The following is a 16931-nucleotide window of genomic DNA, read 5'->3' on the forward strand; positions in this document are numbered from 1 at the left end:
AGTGTCGGTCTGGATTATGGAGATCAAGTCCGAGAGTATATACATCTCCCTCCGACAGTGCAGCACTCCCTCAGTACTGACACCGGGGAGTGTCGGTCTGGATTATGGAGATCAAGTCCGAGAGTATATACATCTCCCTCCGACAGTGCAGCACTCCCTCAGGACTGACACCGGGGGAGTGTCGGTCTGGATTATGGAGATCAAGTCCCAGAGTATATACATCTCCCTCCGACAGTGCAGCACTCCCTCAGGACTGACACCGGGGGAGTGTCGGTCTGGATTATGGAGATCAAGTCCTAGAGTATATACATCTCCCTCCGACAGTGCAGCACTCCCTCAGTACTGACACCGGGGGAGTGTCGGTCTGGATTATAGAGATCAAGTCCTAGAGTATATACATCTCCCTCCGACAGTGCAGCACTCCCTCAGGACTGACACCGGGGGAGTGTCGGTCTGGATTATGGAGATCAAGTCCTAGAGTATATACATCTCCCTCCGACAGTGCAGCACTCCCTCAGTACTGGCACCGGGGAGAGTCGGCCTGGATTATAAAGGTCAGGCCTCTGGTGTAGGGACTCAGACGAGCTATCTTGTGACTGAGGGTAGAGAGAGAGAGAGAGCGATCGTCTGAGAGCCTGCAATATGTTGGAGATTACTCCAGTTTCCGTAGGTGTATGTACATGATCCCACTAGTGAAGGTGAGTGGGAATGCAATCCAAGCAATGATATAGCTGTAGCTGAAGTTTCCAGTTCCATCTCGGTGAATCTCTTCAACGTGGAAAGTGTAGATCAGAGTGGCTGTGATAACACAGAGGGCTGCAGAGAGAAGACAAGGATATCAATGGACAAACCAATCAAACCGAGATGCTCCCGTCTCCCTCAGTACACACTGACCCTCACCCACAGGGATCGAGAGGCTCCCGTCTCCCTCAGTACACACTGACCCTCACCCACAGGGACCGAGAGTCTCCCGTCTCCCTCAGTGCACACTGACCCTCACCCACAGGGACCGAGAGGCTCCCGTCTCCCTCAGTACACACTGACCCTCACCCACAGGGACCGAGAGGCTCCCGTCTCCCTCAGTACACACTGACCCTCACCCACAGGGACCGAGAGGCTCCCGTCTCCCTCAGTACACACTGACCCTCACCCACAGGGATCGAGAGGCTCCCGTCTCCCTCAGTACACACTGACCGTCACCCACAGGGATCGAGAGGCTCCCGTCTCCCTCAGTACACACCGACCATCACCCACAGGGACCGAGAGGCTCCCATCTCCCTCAGTACGCAATGACCCTCACCCACAGGGACTGAGAGGCTCCCGTCTCCCTCAGTACCAGCACTGACCGTCACCCACAGGGACCGAGAGGCTCCCGTCTCCCTCAGTACCCGCACCGACCCTCACCCACAGGGACTGAGAGGCTCCCGTCTCCCTCAGTACCAGCACTGACCGTCACCCACAGGGACCGAGAGGCTCCCGTCTCCCTCAGTACACACTGACCCTCAGCCACAGGGACTGAGAGGCTCCCGTCTCCCTCAGTACACACTGACCCTCACCCACAGGGACCGAGAGGCTCCCGTCACCCTCAGTACACACTGACCCTCACCCACAGGGACCGAGAGGCTCCCGTCTCCCTCAGTACACACTGACCCTCACCCACAGGGACCGAGTGGCTCCCGTCTCCCTCAGTACACACCGACCCTCACCCACAGGGACCGAGAGGCTCCCATCTACCTCAGTACGCACCGACCCTCACCCACAGTGACCGAGAGGCTCCCGACTCCCTCAGTACACACTGACCCTCACCCACAGGGACCGAGAGGCTCCCGTCTCCCTCAGTACACACTGACCCTCACCCACAGGGACTGAGAGGCTCCCGTCTCCCTCAGTACACACTGACCCTCACCCACAGGGACCGAGAGGCTCCCGTCTCCCTCAGTACACACTGACCCTCACCCACAGGGACCGAGAGGCTCCCGTCTCCCTCAGTACACACTGACCCTCACCCACAGGGACTGAGAGGTTCCCGTCTCCCTGAGTACGCACTGACCCTCACCCACAGGGACCGAGAGGCTCCCATCTACCTCAGTACGCACCGACCCACATGCACAGGGACCGAGAGGCTCCCGTCTCCCTCAGTACACACTGACCCTCACCCACAGGGACCGAGAGGCTCCCAACTCCCTCAGTACACACTGACCGTCATTCGCAGGGACCAAGAGGCTCCCGGCTCGCTCAGTACCTGCACCGGCCCACACCCACAGTACAGAGTTATGGGAGTGGGATGGTCTTCGATGGGAGGGTTTGGTGACTGGAGGGATGGTCTTCGATGGGAGTGTGAGGTGACTGGAGGGATGGTCTTCGATGGGAGTGTGAGGTGACTGGAGGAATGGTCTTCGATGGGAGTGTGAGGTGACTGGAGGGATGGTCTTCGATGGGAGAGTGAGGTGACTGGAGGGATGGTCTTCGATGGGAGTGTGAGGTGACTGGAGGAATGGTCTTCGATGGGTGGGTTTGGGGACTTTAGGGATGTTCTTCGATGGGAGTGTGAGGTGACTGGAGGAATGGTCTTCGATGGGAGTGTGAGGTGACTGGAGGGATGGTCTTCGATGGGTGGGTTTGGGGACTTTAGGGATGTTCTTCGATGGGAGTGTGAGGTGACTGGAGGAATGGTCTTCGATGGGAGTGTGAGGTGACTGGAGGGATGGTCTTCGATGGGAGTGTTCGGGGACTGTAGGGATGGGCTTCGATGGGAGTGTGAGGTGACTGGAGGGATGGTCTTCGATGGGAGTGTGAGGTGACTGGAGGGATGGTCTTCGATGGGAGTGTGAGGTGACTGGAGGAATGGTCTTCGATGGGAGGGTTTGGTGACTGGAGGGATGGTCTTCGATGGGAGGGTTTGGTGACTGGAGGGATGGTCTTCGATGGGAGTGTGAGGTGACTGGAGGAATGGTCTTCGATGGGTGGGTTTGGGGACTTTAGGGATGGTCTTCGATGGGAGGGTTTGGGGACTGGAGGAATGGTCTTCGATGGGAGTGTGAGGTGACTGGAGGGATGGTCTTCGATGGGAGTGTGAGGTGACTGGAGGGATGGTCTTCGATGGGAGTGTGAGGTGACTGGAGGAATGGTCTTCGATGGGAGGGTTTGGGGACTTTAGGGATGGTCTTCGATGGGAGTGTGAGGTGACTGGAGGGATGGTCTTCGATGGGAGTGTGAGGTGACTGGAGGAATGGTCTTCGATGGGAGTGTGAGGTGACTGGAGGGATGGTCTTCGATGGGAGTGTGAGGTGACTGGAGGGATGGTCTTCGATGGGAGTGTGAGGTGACTGGAGGAATGGTCTTCGATGGGTGGGTTTGGGGACTTTAGGGATGTTCTTCGATGGGAGTGTGAGGTGACTGGAGGAATGGTCTTCGATGGGAGTGTGAGGTGACTGGAGGGATGGTCTTCGATGGGTGGGTTTGGGGACTTTAGGGATGTTCTTCGATGGGAGTGTGAGGTGACTGGAGGAATGGTCTTCGATGGGAGTGTGAGGTGACTGGAGGGATGGTCTTCGATGGGAGTGTTCGGGGACTGTAGGGATGGGCTTCGATGGGAGTGTGAGGTGACTGGAGGGATGGTCTTCGATGGGAGTGTGAGGTGACTGGAGGGATGGTCTTCGATGGGAGTGTGAGGTGACTGGAGGAATGGTCTTCGATGGGAGGGTTTGGTGACTGGAGGGATGGTCTTCGATGGGAGGGTTTGGTGACTGGAGGGATGGTCTTCGATGGGAGTGTGAGGTGACTGGAGGAATGGTCTTCGATGGGTGGGTTTGGGGACTTTAGGGATGGTCTTCGATGGGAGGGTTTGGGGACTGGAGGAATGGTCTTCGATGGGAGTGTGAGGTGACTGGAGGGATGGTCTTCGATGGGAGTGTGAGGTGACTGGAGGGATGGTCTTCGATGGGAGTGTGAGGTGACTGGAGGGATGGTCTTCGATGGGAGTGTGAGGTGACTGGAGGGATGGTCTTCGATGGGAGTGTTCGGGGACTGTAGGGATGGGCTTCGATGGGAGTGTGAGGTGACTGGAGGGATGGTCTTCGATGGGAGTGTGAGGTGACTGGAGGGATGGTCTTCGATGGGAGTGTGAGGTGACTGGAGGAATGGTCTTCGATGGGAGGGTTTGGGGACTTTAGGGATGGTCTTCGATGGGAGGGTTTGGGGACTTTAGGGATGGTCTTCGATGGGAGTGTGAAGTGACTGGAGGAATGGACTTCGATGGGAGGGTCTGGGGATTGGAGGGATGGTCTTCGATGGGAGGGTTTGGGGACTTTAGGGATGGTCTTCGATGGGAGTGTGAAGTGACTGGAGGAATGGACTTCGATGGGAGGGTCTGGGGATTGGAGGGATGGTCTTCGATGGGAGTGTGAGGTGACTGGAGGAATGGTCTTCAATGGGAGGATTTGGGGACTTTAGGGATGGTCTTCGATGGGAGGGTTTCATGACTGGAGGGATGCTCTTCGATGGGAGTGTGAGGTGACCGGAGGAATGGTCTTCGATGGGAGGGTTTGGTGACTGGAGGAATGGACTTCGATGGGAGGGTTTGGGGACTTTAGGGATGGTCTTTGATTGGAGGGTTTGGGGATTTTAGGGATGGTTTTCGATGGATGTGTGAGATGACTGGAGGGATGGTCTTCGATGGGAGGGTTTGGGGACTGGAGGGATGGTCTTCGAAGGGAGGGTTTGGTGACTGGAGGGATGGTGTTCGATGGGAGTGTGAGGTGACTGGAGGGATGGTCTTCGATGGGAGTGTGAGGTGACTGGAGGGATGGTCTTCGATGGGAGGGTTTGGGGACTGGAGGAATGGTCTTCGAAGGGAGGGTTTGGTGACTGGAGGGATGGTCTTCGATGGGAGTGTGAGGTGACTGGAGGGATGGTCTTTGATGGGAGTGTGAGGTGACTGGAGGGATGGTCTTCGATGGGAGTGTGAGGTGACTGGATGGATGATCTTCGATGGGAGGGTTTGCGGACTTTAGGGATGGTCTTCGATGGGGGAGTGAGGTGACTGGAGGGATTGTCTTCGACGGGAGTGTGCGGTGACTGGAGGAATGGTCTTCGATGGGAGGGTTTGGGGACTTTAGGGATGGTCTTCGATTGGTGTGTGAGGTGACTGGAGGAATGGTCTTCGATGGGAGTGTGAGGTGACTGGAGGAATGGTCTTCGATGGGACGTTTTGGTGACTGGAGGGATGGTCTTCGATGGGAGTGTGAGGTGACTGGAGGAATGGTCTTCGATGGGAGGGTTTGGGGACTTTGGGATGGTCTTCGATTGGTGTGTGAGGTGACTGGAAGGATGGTCTTCGATGGATGTGTGAGGTGACTGGAGGGATGGTCTTCGATGGGAGGGTTTGGGGACTGGAGGAATGGTCTTCGATGGGAGTGTGAGGTGACTGGAGGGATGGTCTTCGATGGGAGTGTGAGGTGACTGGAGGGATGGTCTTCGATGGCAGTGTTTGGGGACTGGAGGGATGGTCTTCGATGGGAGTGTGAGATGACTGGAGGGATGGTCTTCGATGGGAGTGTGAGGTGACTGGAGGGATGGTCTTCAATGGGAGTGTGAGGTGACTAGAGGGATGGTCTTCGATGGGAGGGCTTGGGGACTGGAGGGATGGTCTTCGATGGGAGGGTTTGGGGACTGGAGGGATGGTCTTCGATGGGAGGGTTTGGGGACTGGAGGGATGGTCTGTAATGGGAGGATTTGGTGACTGGAGGGATGGTCTTCGATGGGAGTGTGAGGTGACTGGAGGGATGGTCTTCGATGGGAGTGTGAGGTGACTGGAGGAATGGTCTTCGATGGGAGTGTGAGGTGACTGGAGGGATGGTATTCGATGGGAGGGTTTGTGGACTGGAGGAATGGTCTTCGATGGGAGTGTGAGGTGACTGGAGGAATGGTCTTCGATGGGAGGGTTTGGGGACTGGAGGAATGGTCTTCGATGGGAGTGTGAGGTGACTGGAGGGATGGTATTCGATGGGAGGGTTTGTGGACTGGAGGAATGGTCTTCGATGGGAGTGTGAGGTGACTGGAGGGATGGTCTTCGATGGGAGGGTTTGGGGACTGGAGGAATGGTCTTCGATGGGAGTGTGAGGTAACTGGAGGGATGGTCTTCGATGGGAGTGTGAGGTGACTGGAGGAATGGTCTTCGATGGGAGTGTGAGGTAACTGGAGGGATGGTCTTCGATGGGAGTGTGAGGTGACTGGAGGAATGGTCTTCGATGGGAGTGTGAGGTAACTGGAGGGATGGTCTTCGATGGGAGGGTTTGGGGACTGTAGGGATGGTCTTCGATGGGAGTGTGAGGTAACTGGAGGGATGGTCTTCAATGGGAGTGTGAGGTGACTGGAGGGATGGTCTTCGATGGGAGTGTGAGGTAACTGGAGGGATGGTCTTCGATGGGAGGGTGAGGTGACCGGAGGGATGGGCTTCGATGGGAGTGTGAGGTGACTGGAGGGATGGTCTTCGATGGGAGGGTTTGGTGACTGGAGGGATGGTCTTCGATGGGAGTGTGAGGTAACTGGAGGGATGGTCTTCGATGGGAGGGTGAGGTGACCGGAGGTATGGTCTTCGATGGGAGTGTGAGGTGACTGGAGGAATGGTCTTCGATGGGAGTGTGAGGTGACCGGAGGGATGGTCTTCGATGGGAGTGTGAGGTGACTGGAGGAATGGTCTTCGATGGGAGGGTGAGGTGACTGGAGGGATGGTCTTCGATGGGAGGGTGAGGTAACTGGAGGGATGGTCTTCGATGGGAGTGTTCGGGGACTGGAGGGATGGTCTTCGATGGGCGGGTTTGGGACTGGAGGGATGGTCTTCGATGGGAGTGTGAGGTGACTGGAGGGATGGTCTTCGATGGGAGTGTGAGGTGACTGGAGGGATGGTCTTCGATGGGCGGGTTTGGGGCTGTAGGGATGGGCTTCGATGGGAGTGTGACGTGACTGGAGGAATGGTCTTCGATGGGAGGGTTTGGGGACTGTAGGGATGGGCTTCGATGGGAGTGTGAGGTGACTGGAGGAATGGTCTTCGATGGGAGGGTTTGGGGACTGTAGGGATGGGCTTCGATGGGAGTGTGAGGTGACTGGAGGAATGGTCTTCGATGGGAGGGTTTGGGGACTGGAGGAATGGTCTTCGATGGGAGTGTGAGGTGACTGGAGGAATGGTATTCGATGAGAGGGTTTGTGGACTGGAGGGATGGTTTTCGATGGGCGGGTTTGGGGACTGTAGGGATGGTCTTCGATGGGAGGGTTTAGGGACTGGAGGGATGGTCTTCGATGGGAGTGTGAGGTGACTGGAGGGATGGTCTTCGATGGGAGTGTGAGGGGACTGGAGGGATGGTCTTCGATGGGAGTGTGAGGGGACTGGAGGGATGGTCTTCGATGGGAGGGTTTAGGGACTGGAGGGATGGTCTTCGATGGGAGTGTGAGGTGACTGGAGGGATGGTCTTCGATGGGAGCGCGAGGTGACTGGAGGGATGGTCTTCGATGGGAGGGTTTGGGGACTGTAGGGATGGGCTTCGATGGGAGTGTGAGGTGACTGGAGGAATGGTCTTCAATGGGAGGGTTTGGGGACTGGAGGAATGGTCTTCGATGGGAGTGTGAGGTGACTGGAGGAATGGTCTTCAATGGGAGGGTTTGGGGACTGGAGGAATGGTCTTCGATGGGAGTGTGAGGTGACTGGAGGAATGGTCTTCGAAGGGCACTCAGCAGATTCTCACCTGCAAAGATTTGGAATATTGCTGTTGCATAGAAGAGGCTTCCTCTCCGCAGTGTGTAGAGCTGACACAGGAAGATCAGGAAGGACACAGTAGAAAACAGAACAGCGAGGATCATCGAGGCTTGTACAGCATGGAGCCATTCTAGAGGAGAAAGGAGCTGGTTAAACCCTTCAGCAGGGGGAGAGAACCATCACCTAACATCACTGAGCATGTTATACTCAGCCCATTGTCAGTACTGAGGGAGTGCTACACTGTCGGAGGGAGATGTATATAGTCTCGGACTTGATCTCCATAATCCAGGCCGACACTCCCCCGGTGTCAGTACTGAGGGAGTGCTGCACTGTCAGAGGGAGATGTATATACTCTAGGACTTGATCTCCATAATCCAGGCTGACACTCCCCCGGTGTCAGTACTGAGGGAGTGCTACACTGTCGGAGGGAGATGCATATAGTCTCGGACTTGATCTCCATAATCCAGGCCGACACTCCCCCGGTGTCAGTACTGAGGGAGTGCTGCACTGTCAGAGGGAGATGTATATACTCTAGGACTTGATCTCCATAATCCAGGCTGACACTCCCCCGGTGCCAGTACTGAGGGAGTTCTGCACTGTCGGAGGGAGATGTATATACTCTAGGACTTGATCTCCATAATCCAGGCTGACACTCCCCCGGTGTCAGTACTGACGGAGTGCTGCACTGTTGGAGGGAGATGTATATACTCCAGGACTTGATCTCTATAATCCAGACCGACACTCCCCCGGTGTCAGTACTGAGGGAGTGCTGCACTGTCGGAGGGAGATGTATATACTCTAGGACTTGATCTCTATAATCCAGGCCGACACTCCCCTGGTGTCAGTACTGAGGGAGTGCTGCACTGTCAGAGGGAGATGTATATACTCTAGGACTTGATCTCCATAATCCAGACCGACACTCCCCAGTGTCAGTACTGAGGGAGTGCTACACTGTCGGAGGGAGATGTATATACTCTAGGACTTGATCTCCATAAGCCAGGCCGACACTCACCCGGTGTCAGTACTGAGGGAGTGCTGCACTGTCGGAGGGAGATGTATATACTCTAGGACTTGATCTCCATAATCCAGACCGACACTCCCCCGGTGTCAGTACTGAGGGAGTGCTGCACTGTCAGAGGGAGATGCATATACTCTAGGACTTGATCTCCATAATCCAGACTGACACTCCCCCGGTGTCAGTACTGAGGGAGTGCTGCACTGTCAGAGGGAGATGTATATACTCTAGGACTTGATCTCTATAATCCAGACCGACACTCCCCCGGTGTCAGTACTGAGGGAGTGCTGCACTGTCGGAGGGAGATGTATATACTCGAGGACTTGATCTCCATAATCCAGGCTGACACTCCCCCGGTGTCAGTACTGAGGGAGTGCCACACTGTCGGAGGGAGATGTATATACTCTAGGACTTGATCTCCATAATCCAGGCCGACACTCCCCCGGTGTCAGTACTGAGGGAGTGCTGCACTGTCGGAGGGAGATGTATATACTCGAGGACTTGATCTCCATAATCCAGGCTGACACTCCCCCGGTGTCAGTACTGAGGGAGTGCTGCACTGTCGGAGGGAGATGTATATACTCGAGGACTTGATCTCCATAATCCAGGCTGACACTCCCCCGGTGCCAGTACTGAGGGAGCATAAGAAGGGGCACTGGCTCTCGAGATTCATCCTAAAACTTTCCCCATTTAAATCATCACATTATGTTTTAGAATGTGCTAATCATAGGCTAATCTTTGGGCAGCGTGAGTGGACGAGACTCATTTGGAACTCGGGAATCGTGTGGAGCCATGAGCTGTTCTGGATGGTTCTGCGGACTCACCTTCGCCCTGTGGGTCCTCGGGGGAGGTGCAGATCCATGTGCCCTCGGAGTTACTGTACTCACAGTGTTGCCAGAGGTCCACTGTCTTCTCTGGACTGTAAGCCCACCAGGACTGAAAGGGGATTGAGACAGCAACATTCAGAATGAGAGAGATCACGAATTACACTCAGATACAATCCCTGTCAAACAGTCCCCAGGACAGGTACAGCACGGGGGGGTGGGTGGGGGTTAGATACAGAGTAATGCTGCCTCGACACTGTCCCCCATCAAACACTCCCAGGGACAGGTACAGCACGGGGTGGGGTTAGATACAGAGTAAAGCTCCCTCTACACTGTCCCCCATCAAACACTGCCAGGACAGGTACAGCACATGGTTTGCTGCTGCCTAATTGGAGCTGCTGAGTGCTGATTGCAGCAACGAAGTTCCACTGACAATGCTTTCCCCCATCAAACACTCCCAGGACAGGTACAGCATGGGGGGGTTAGATACAGAGTAACGCTCCCTCTGCACTTTCCCAGTGAATCTCTCCCGGTGTGATGGAGGGGCTGTGTCTAGTTGTCGGGTGCGATTGCTGATATCCCAGCGTTACGGAGTTGTCCTTACATTACTCATGGTGCAGACGAACAGCAGGACCAGGCCGATCAGGTGTAGTAAGAGCAGGCTCGGTAGCAGTAGGTACATGGTGGGAGGCCCGAGAACCTGAGAGGACGAGAAGATTAGAGAGTCACAGTCTGTCACAGCACGGTTGCGAGACCATTCGCCCCATCGTGGCCCCTGCTGGCCCCTTCGAGACCAGCCGCAAGGGGTCCCGCAGTACGAACCTTTCCCAAATTCCCAGCGCCCCCCCCGCCCTACACCTCACCGTCGGCACCTGTGCTTTCTCCAGCATTCCCCCGACCCCGGAGACTGGGAATGGGTGGCACCGGGAAATGTGACCGCAGGAGGTTAACCGTTCCCAGAGACCCCACTCCCTCTGCTCCCCCGCACCACATGGGTTCACACCCCACTCCCTGCGGGGATCAGCTATCGGAGCCTCCGCGAGGCCTCACTCCCTCGAGTCCTCGGTCTCCCCGATCTTCTGTGTCAGTTGATGTCACCATCAGCAATGGCAAACAGAATAACACTCATTGAATCACTCCTCCCCGTCTCTCACACTCACTCGCTCAGTCACTGTCTCTCACTCTCACTGTCTCTCACTCTCACACTCACTCTCTCCCTCACTCTCTCTCACTATCACTGTCTCTCACTCTCACACTCACTCTCTCCCACACTGTCTCTCACTCTATCCCTCACTGTCTCTCACTCTCACACTCACTCTCTCGCTCGCTGTCTCTCACTCTCACTCTCTCCCTCACTGTCTCTCACTCTCACACTCACTCTCTCCCTCCCTGTCTCTCACTCTCACTCTATCCTTCACTGTCTCTCACTCTCACATTCGCTCTCTCCCTCCCTGTCTCTCACTCTCACTCTATCCCTCACTGTCTCTCACTCTCACAGTCACTCTCTCCCTCGCTGTCTCTCACTCTCACTCTCTCCCTCACTGTCTCTCACTATCACTGTCTCTCACTCTCACACTCTCTCTCCCACACTGTCTCTCACTCTATCCCTCACTGTCTCTCACTCTCACACTCACTCTCTCCCTCGCTGTCTCTCACTATCACTCTCTCCCTCACTGTCTCTCACTATCACTGTCTCTCACTCTCACACTCACTCTCTCCCTCACTGACTCTCACTCTCACTGTCTCTCACTTTCACACTCACTCTCTCCCTCACTGTCTCTCACTCTCACTATCTCACTCTCACACTCACTCGCTCAGTCACTGTTTCTCACTCTCACTGTCTCTCACTCTCACACACACTCTCTCCCTCACTGTCTGTCACTCTCACACTCACTGACTCTCACTCTCACACTCACACTCTCCCTCACTGTCTCTCACTATCACTGTCTCTCACTCTCACACTCACTCTCTCCCACACTGTCGCTCACTCTCTCCCTCACTGACTCTCACTCTCACTGTCTCTCACTCTCACACTCACTCTCTCCCTCACTGTCTCTCACACTCACTGTCTCTCACTCTCACACACACTCTCCACCCTCACTGTCTCTCACTCTCACACTCACTCTCTCCCTCCCTGTCTCTCACTCTCACTCTCACTGTCTCTCACTCTCACACTCACTCTCTCCCTCACTGTCTCTCACTCTCACTATCTCTCACTCTCACACTCATTCTCTCCCTCACTGTCTCTCACTCTCACTGTCTCTACTCTCACACTCACTCTCTCCCTCACTGTCTCTCACTCTCACTCTCACTGTCTCTCACTCTCACACTCACTCCTCCCTCCCTGTCTCTCACTCTCACTGTCTCTCACTCTCACACTCACTCGCTCCCTCACTGTCTCTCACTCTCACACTCACTCTCTCCCTCACTGTCTCTCACTCTCACTCTCTCCCTTACTGACTCTCACTCTCCCTCTCTCCCTCGCTGTATCTCACTCTCACACTCCCTCTCTCCCTCACTGTCTCTCACTCTATCCCTCACTGTCTCTGACTCTCAGTCAATCCCTCACTGTCTCTCACTCTGACTCTCAGTTTCTCTCACTCTCACACTCACTCTCTCCCTCACTGTCCCTCACACTCACTCTATCCCTCACTGACTTTCACTCTGACTCTCACTGTCTCTCACAATCACACTCACTCTATCCCTCACTGACTCTCACTCTGAGTCTCACTGTCTCTCACTCTCACACTCACTCTCTCCTTCACTGTCTCTCACTCTCACTCTCTCCCTTACTGTCTCTCACTCTCACTGTCCCTCACTTTCACCCTCACTGTCTCTCACTCTCACTGTCTCCCTCACTGCCTCTCACTCTCGCTGTCTCTCACTGTGACTCTCACTCTCTCCTTCCCTGTCTCTCACTCTCACTCTATCCCGCACTGACTCTCACTCTCACTCTCTCCCACAATGTCTCTCACTCTCACTGTCTCTCCCACCCTGTCTCTCACTCTCACTCTATATCTCACTGTCTCTCACTCTCTCCCTCACTGTCTCTCACTCTCCCTCTCTCCCTCACTGTCTCTCACTCTCACTGTCTCACACTGTCACTCTCACTCTCTCCCTCCCTGTCTTTCACTCTCACTCTATCCCAGACTGACTCTTACTCTCACTCAATCCCTCACTGTCTCTGACTCTGACTCTCACTGTCTCTCACTCTCACACTCACTCTATGCCTCACTGACTCTCACTCTCACTCTATCCCTCACTGCCTCTCACTCTGATGCTCACTCTCACTGTCTCTCACTCTCACTCTACCGTCTCTCACTCTCACTCTCACTTTTCTTACTCTCACACTCACTTTCTCCCTCACTGTCACTCACTCTCACTCTCACCGTCTCTCACTCTCACATTCACTCTCTCACTCACTTTCACTCACTCTCACTCACACTGTCTCTCACTCTCACACTCACTCCTCCCTCAATGTCTCTCACTCTCATGCTCACTCTCACTCACTGTCTCTCACTCTCACTCTCACTCTATCCCTCACTGACTCTCAATCTCACTCTATTCCTCACTGCCTCTCACTCTCACTCTACTGTCTCTCACTCTCACTCTCTCGCACACTGTCTCTCACTATCACTCTCTCCGTCCCTGTTTCTCACTGTCACTCTATCTCTCATTGTCTCTCACTCTCACTTCTCTCACTCTCACACTCACTTTCTCCCTCACTGTCACTCACTCTCAATCTCACTGCCTCTCACTCTCACACTCACTCTCTCCCTCACTGTCTCTCACTCTCACTCTCTCCCTTACTGACTCTCACTCTCCCTCTCTCCCTCGCTGTATCTCACTCTCACGCTCGCTCTCTCCCTTACTGTCTCTGACTCTCACTCTATCCCTCACTGACTCTTACTCTCACTCAATCCCTCACTGTCTCTCACTCTGACTCTCACTGTCTCTCACTCTCACACTCACTCTCTCCCTCAATGTCTCTCACTCTCACTCTATCCCTCACTGACTCTTCCTCTGACTCTCACTGTCTCTCACTCTGACTCTCACTGTCACTCACTCTCACACTCACTCTATCCCTCACTGACTCTCACTCTGACTCTCACTGTCACTCACTCTCACACTCACTCTAGCCCTCACTGACTCTCACTCTGAGTCTCACTGTCTCTCACTCTCACACTCACTCTCTCCCTCCCTGTCTCTCACTCTCACTCTCACTGTCTCTCACTCTCACACTCACTCTCTCCCTCACTGTCTCTCACTCTCACTCTCTCCCTTACTGACTCTCCCTCTCCCTCTCTCCCTCGCTGTATCTCACTCTCACACTCCCACTCTCCCTCACTGTCTCTCACTCAATCCCTCACTGTCTCTCACTCTGACTCTCAGTTTCTCTCACTCTCACACTCACTCTCTCCCTCACTGTCTCTCACACTCACTCTATCCCTCACCGACTTTCACTCTGACTCTCACTGTCTCTCACAATCACACTCACTCTATCCCTCACTGACTCTCACTCTGAGTCTCACTGTCTCACTCTCACACTCACTCTCTCCTTTACTGTCTCTCACTCTCACTCTCTCCCTTACTGTCAATCACTCTCACTCGCACTGTCCCTCACTTTCACCCTCACTGTCTCTCACTCTCACTGTCTCCCTCACTGCCTCTCACTCTCACTGTCTCTCACTGTGACTCTCACTCTCTCCCTCCCTGTCTCTCACTCTCACTCTATCCCGCACTGACTCTCACTCTCACTCTCTCCCACAGTGTCTCTCACTCTCACTGTCTCTCCCACCCTGTCTCTCACTCTCACTCTATATCTCACTGTCTCTCACTCGCTCCCTCACTGTCTCTCACTCTCCCTCTCTCCCTCACTGTCTCTCACTCTATCCCGCACTGACTCTCACTCTCACTCTATATCTCACTCTCTCTCACTCTCTCCCTCACTGTCTCTCACTCTCCCTCTCTCCCTCACTGTCTCTCACTCTCACTCTGAATCTCACTGTCTCTCACTCTCACACTCACTCCATCCCTCACTGTCTCTCACTCTCACACTATCCCAGACTGACTCTTACTCTCACTCAATCCCTCACTGACTCTCACTCTGACTCTCACTGTCTCTCACTCTCACACTCAATCTATGCCTCACTGCCTCTCACTCTGATGCTCACTCTCACTGTCTCTCATTCTCACACTCACTCTCTCTCTCACTGTCTCTCACTCTCACTCTACCGTCTCTCACTCTCACTCTCACTTTTCTTACTCTCACACTCACTTTCTCCCTCACTGTCACTCACTCTCACTCTCACTGTCTCTCACTCTCACATTCACTCTCTCACTCACTTTCACTCACTCTCACTCTCACTGTCTCTCACTCTCACACTCACTCTCTCCCTCAATGTCTCTCACTCTCACTCTATCCCTCAGTGACTCTCACTCTGACTCTCACTGTCTCTCACTCTCACACTCACTCTAGCCCTCACAGACTCTCACTCTGAGTCTCACTGTCTCTCACTCTCACACTCACTCTCTCCCTCCCTGTCTCTCACTCTCACTCTCACTGTCTCTCACTCTCACACTGACTCTCTCCCTCACTGTCTCTCACTCTCACTCTCACTGTCTCTCTCTCTCACATTCACTCTCTCCCACACCGTCTCTCACTCTCACTGTCTCTCCCTCCCTGTCTCTCACTCTCACTCTATCTCTCCCTGTCTCTCACTCTCACTCCTCTCACACTCACACTCACTCTATCACTCAATGACTCTCACTCTGAGTAACACTGTCTCTCACTCTCACACTCACTCTCTCCCTCACTGTCTCTCACTCTCACTCTCACTGTCACTTACTCTCACATTCACTCTCTCCCACACTGTCTCTCACTCTCACTGTCTCTCCCTCCCTGTCTCTCACTCTCACTCTATCTCTCCCTGTCTCTCACTCTCACTCTCACTTCTCTCACTCTCACACCCACTCTATCACTCAATGACTCTCACTCTGAGTCGCACTGCCTCTCACTCTCACACTCACTCTCTCCCTCCCTGTCACTCACTCTCTCCCTCACTGTCTCTCACTCCCACTGTCTCTCACTCTCACTCTCTCCCACACTGTCTCTCACTCTAACTCTCACTGACTCTCACTCTCGCACTCACTCTCTCCCTCACTGTCTCTTACTCTCCCTCTCTCCCTCACTGTCTCTCACTCTAACTCTGAATCTCACTGTCTCTCACCCTCACACTCACTCCATCCCTCACTGTCTCTCACTCTCACACAATCCCAGACTGACTCTTACTCTCACTCAATCCCTCACTGTCTCTGACTCTAACTCTGAATCTCACTGACTCTCACTCTCGCACTCACTCTCTCCCTCACTATCTCTTACTCTCCCTCTCTCCCTCACTGTCTCTCACTCTAACTCTGAATCTCACTGTCTCTCACTCTCACACTCACTCTATGCCTCACTGACTCTCACTCTCACTCTATCCCTCACTGCCTCTCACTCTGATGCTCACTCTCACTGTCTCTCATTCTCACACTCACTCTCTCCCTCACTGTCTCTCACTCTCACTCTACCGTCTCTCACTCTCACTCTCACTCTCACTTTTCTTACTCTCACACTCACTTTCTCCCTCACTCTCACTCACTCTCACTCTCACTGTCTCTCACTCTCACATTCACTCTCTCACTCACTTTCACTCACTCTCACTCTCACTGTCTCTCAATCTCACACTCACTCTCTCCCTCAATGTCTCTCACTCTCACTCTATCCCTCACTAACTCTCACTCTGACTCTCACTGTCTCTCACTCTCACACTCACTCTCTCCCTCCCTGTCTCTCACTTTCACTCTCACTATCTCTCACTCTCACACTCACTCTCTCCCTCACTGTCTCTCACTCTCACTCTCACTGTCTCTCACTCTCACACTCACTCTCTCCCTCACTGTCTCTCACTCTCACTCTCACTGTCTCTCACTCTCACACTCACTCTCTCCCTCACTGTCTCTCACTCTCACTCTCACTGTCTCTCACTCTCACACTCACTCTCTCCCTCACTGTCTCTCACTCTCACTCTCACTGTCTCTCACTCTCACATTCACTCTCTCCCACACTGTCTCTCACTCTCACTGTCTCTCCCTCCCTGTCTCTCACTCTCACTCTATCTCTCCCTGTCTCTCACTCTCACTCTATCTCTCCCTGTCTCTCACTCTCACTCTCACTTCTCTCACACTCACACTCACTCTATCACTCAATGACTCTCACTCTGAGTATCACTGTCTCTCACTCTCACACTCACTCTCTCCCTCACTGTCTCTCACTCTCACTCTCACTGTCACTTACTCT

General features: G+C 54.1%; 1 protein-coding gene and 1 long non-coding RNA gene across 2 annotated transcripts in view; both read right to left on the reverse strand.

The window, feature by feature from the left end:
- Positions 1-302: 302 nt before the first annotated feature.
- On the reverse strand, positions 303-7876 carry LOC137362212 (peripheral myelin protein 22-like). The gene is made up of 2 exons (XM_068026666.1): positions 7740-7876; positions 303-816 (listed from the first exon to the last, which is right to left on the reverse strand). Exons 1-2 carry the CDS (start codon positions 7852-7854, stop codon positions 653-655), a joined length of 279 nt encoding a protein of 92 aa, XP_067882767.1. The 5' UTR covers positions 7855-7876; the 3' UTR covers positions 303-652.
- A 1719-nt stretch (positions 7877-9595) lies between these two features.
- LOC137362214 (uncharacterized) overlaps positions 9596-16931 on the reverse strand; it is a 61726-nt gene continuing 54390 nt past the window's right edge. The window contains exons 2-3 of the long non-coding RNA XR_010972435.1: positions 10194-10289; positions 9596-9701 (exon numbers count right to left, since the gene is read on the reverse strand). This is a non-coding gene — a long non-coding RNA (uncharacterized lncRNA). The remainder of the gene's footprint in view (positions 9702-10193; positions 10290-16931) is intronic.

This window comes from Heterodontus francisci, unplaced genomic scaffold, assembly GCF_036365525.1.
Source record: "Heterodontus francisci isolate sHetFra1 unplaced genomic scaffold, sHetFra1.hap1 HAP1_SCAFFOLD_544, whole genome shotgun sequence".
Classification (NCBI taxonomy): domain Eukaryota; kingdom Metazoa; phylum Chordata; class Chondrichthyes; order Heterodontiformes; family Heterodontidae; genus Heterodontus; species Heterodontus francisci.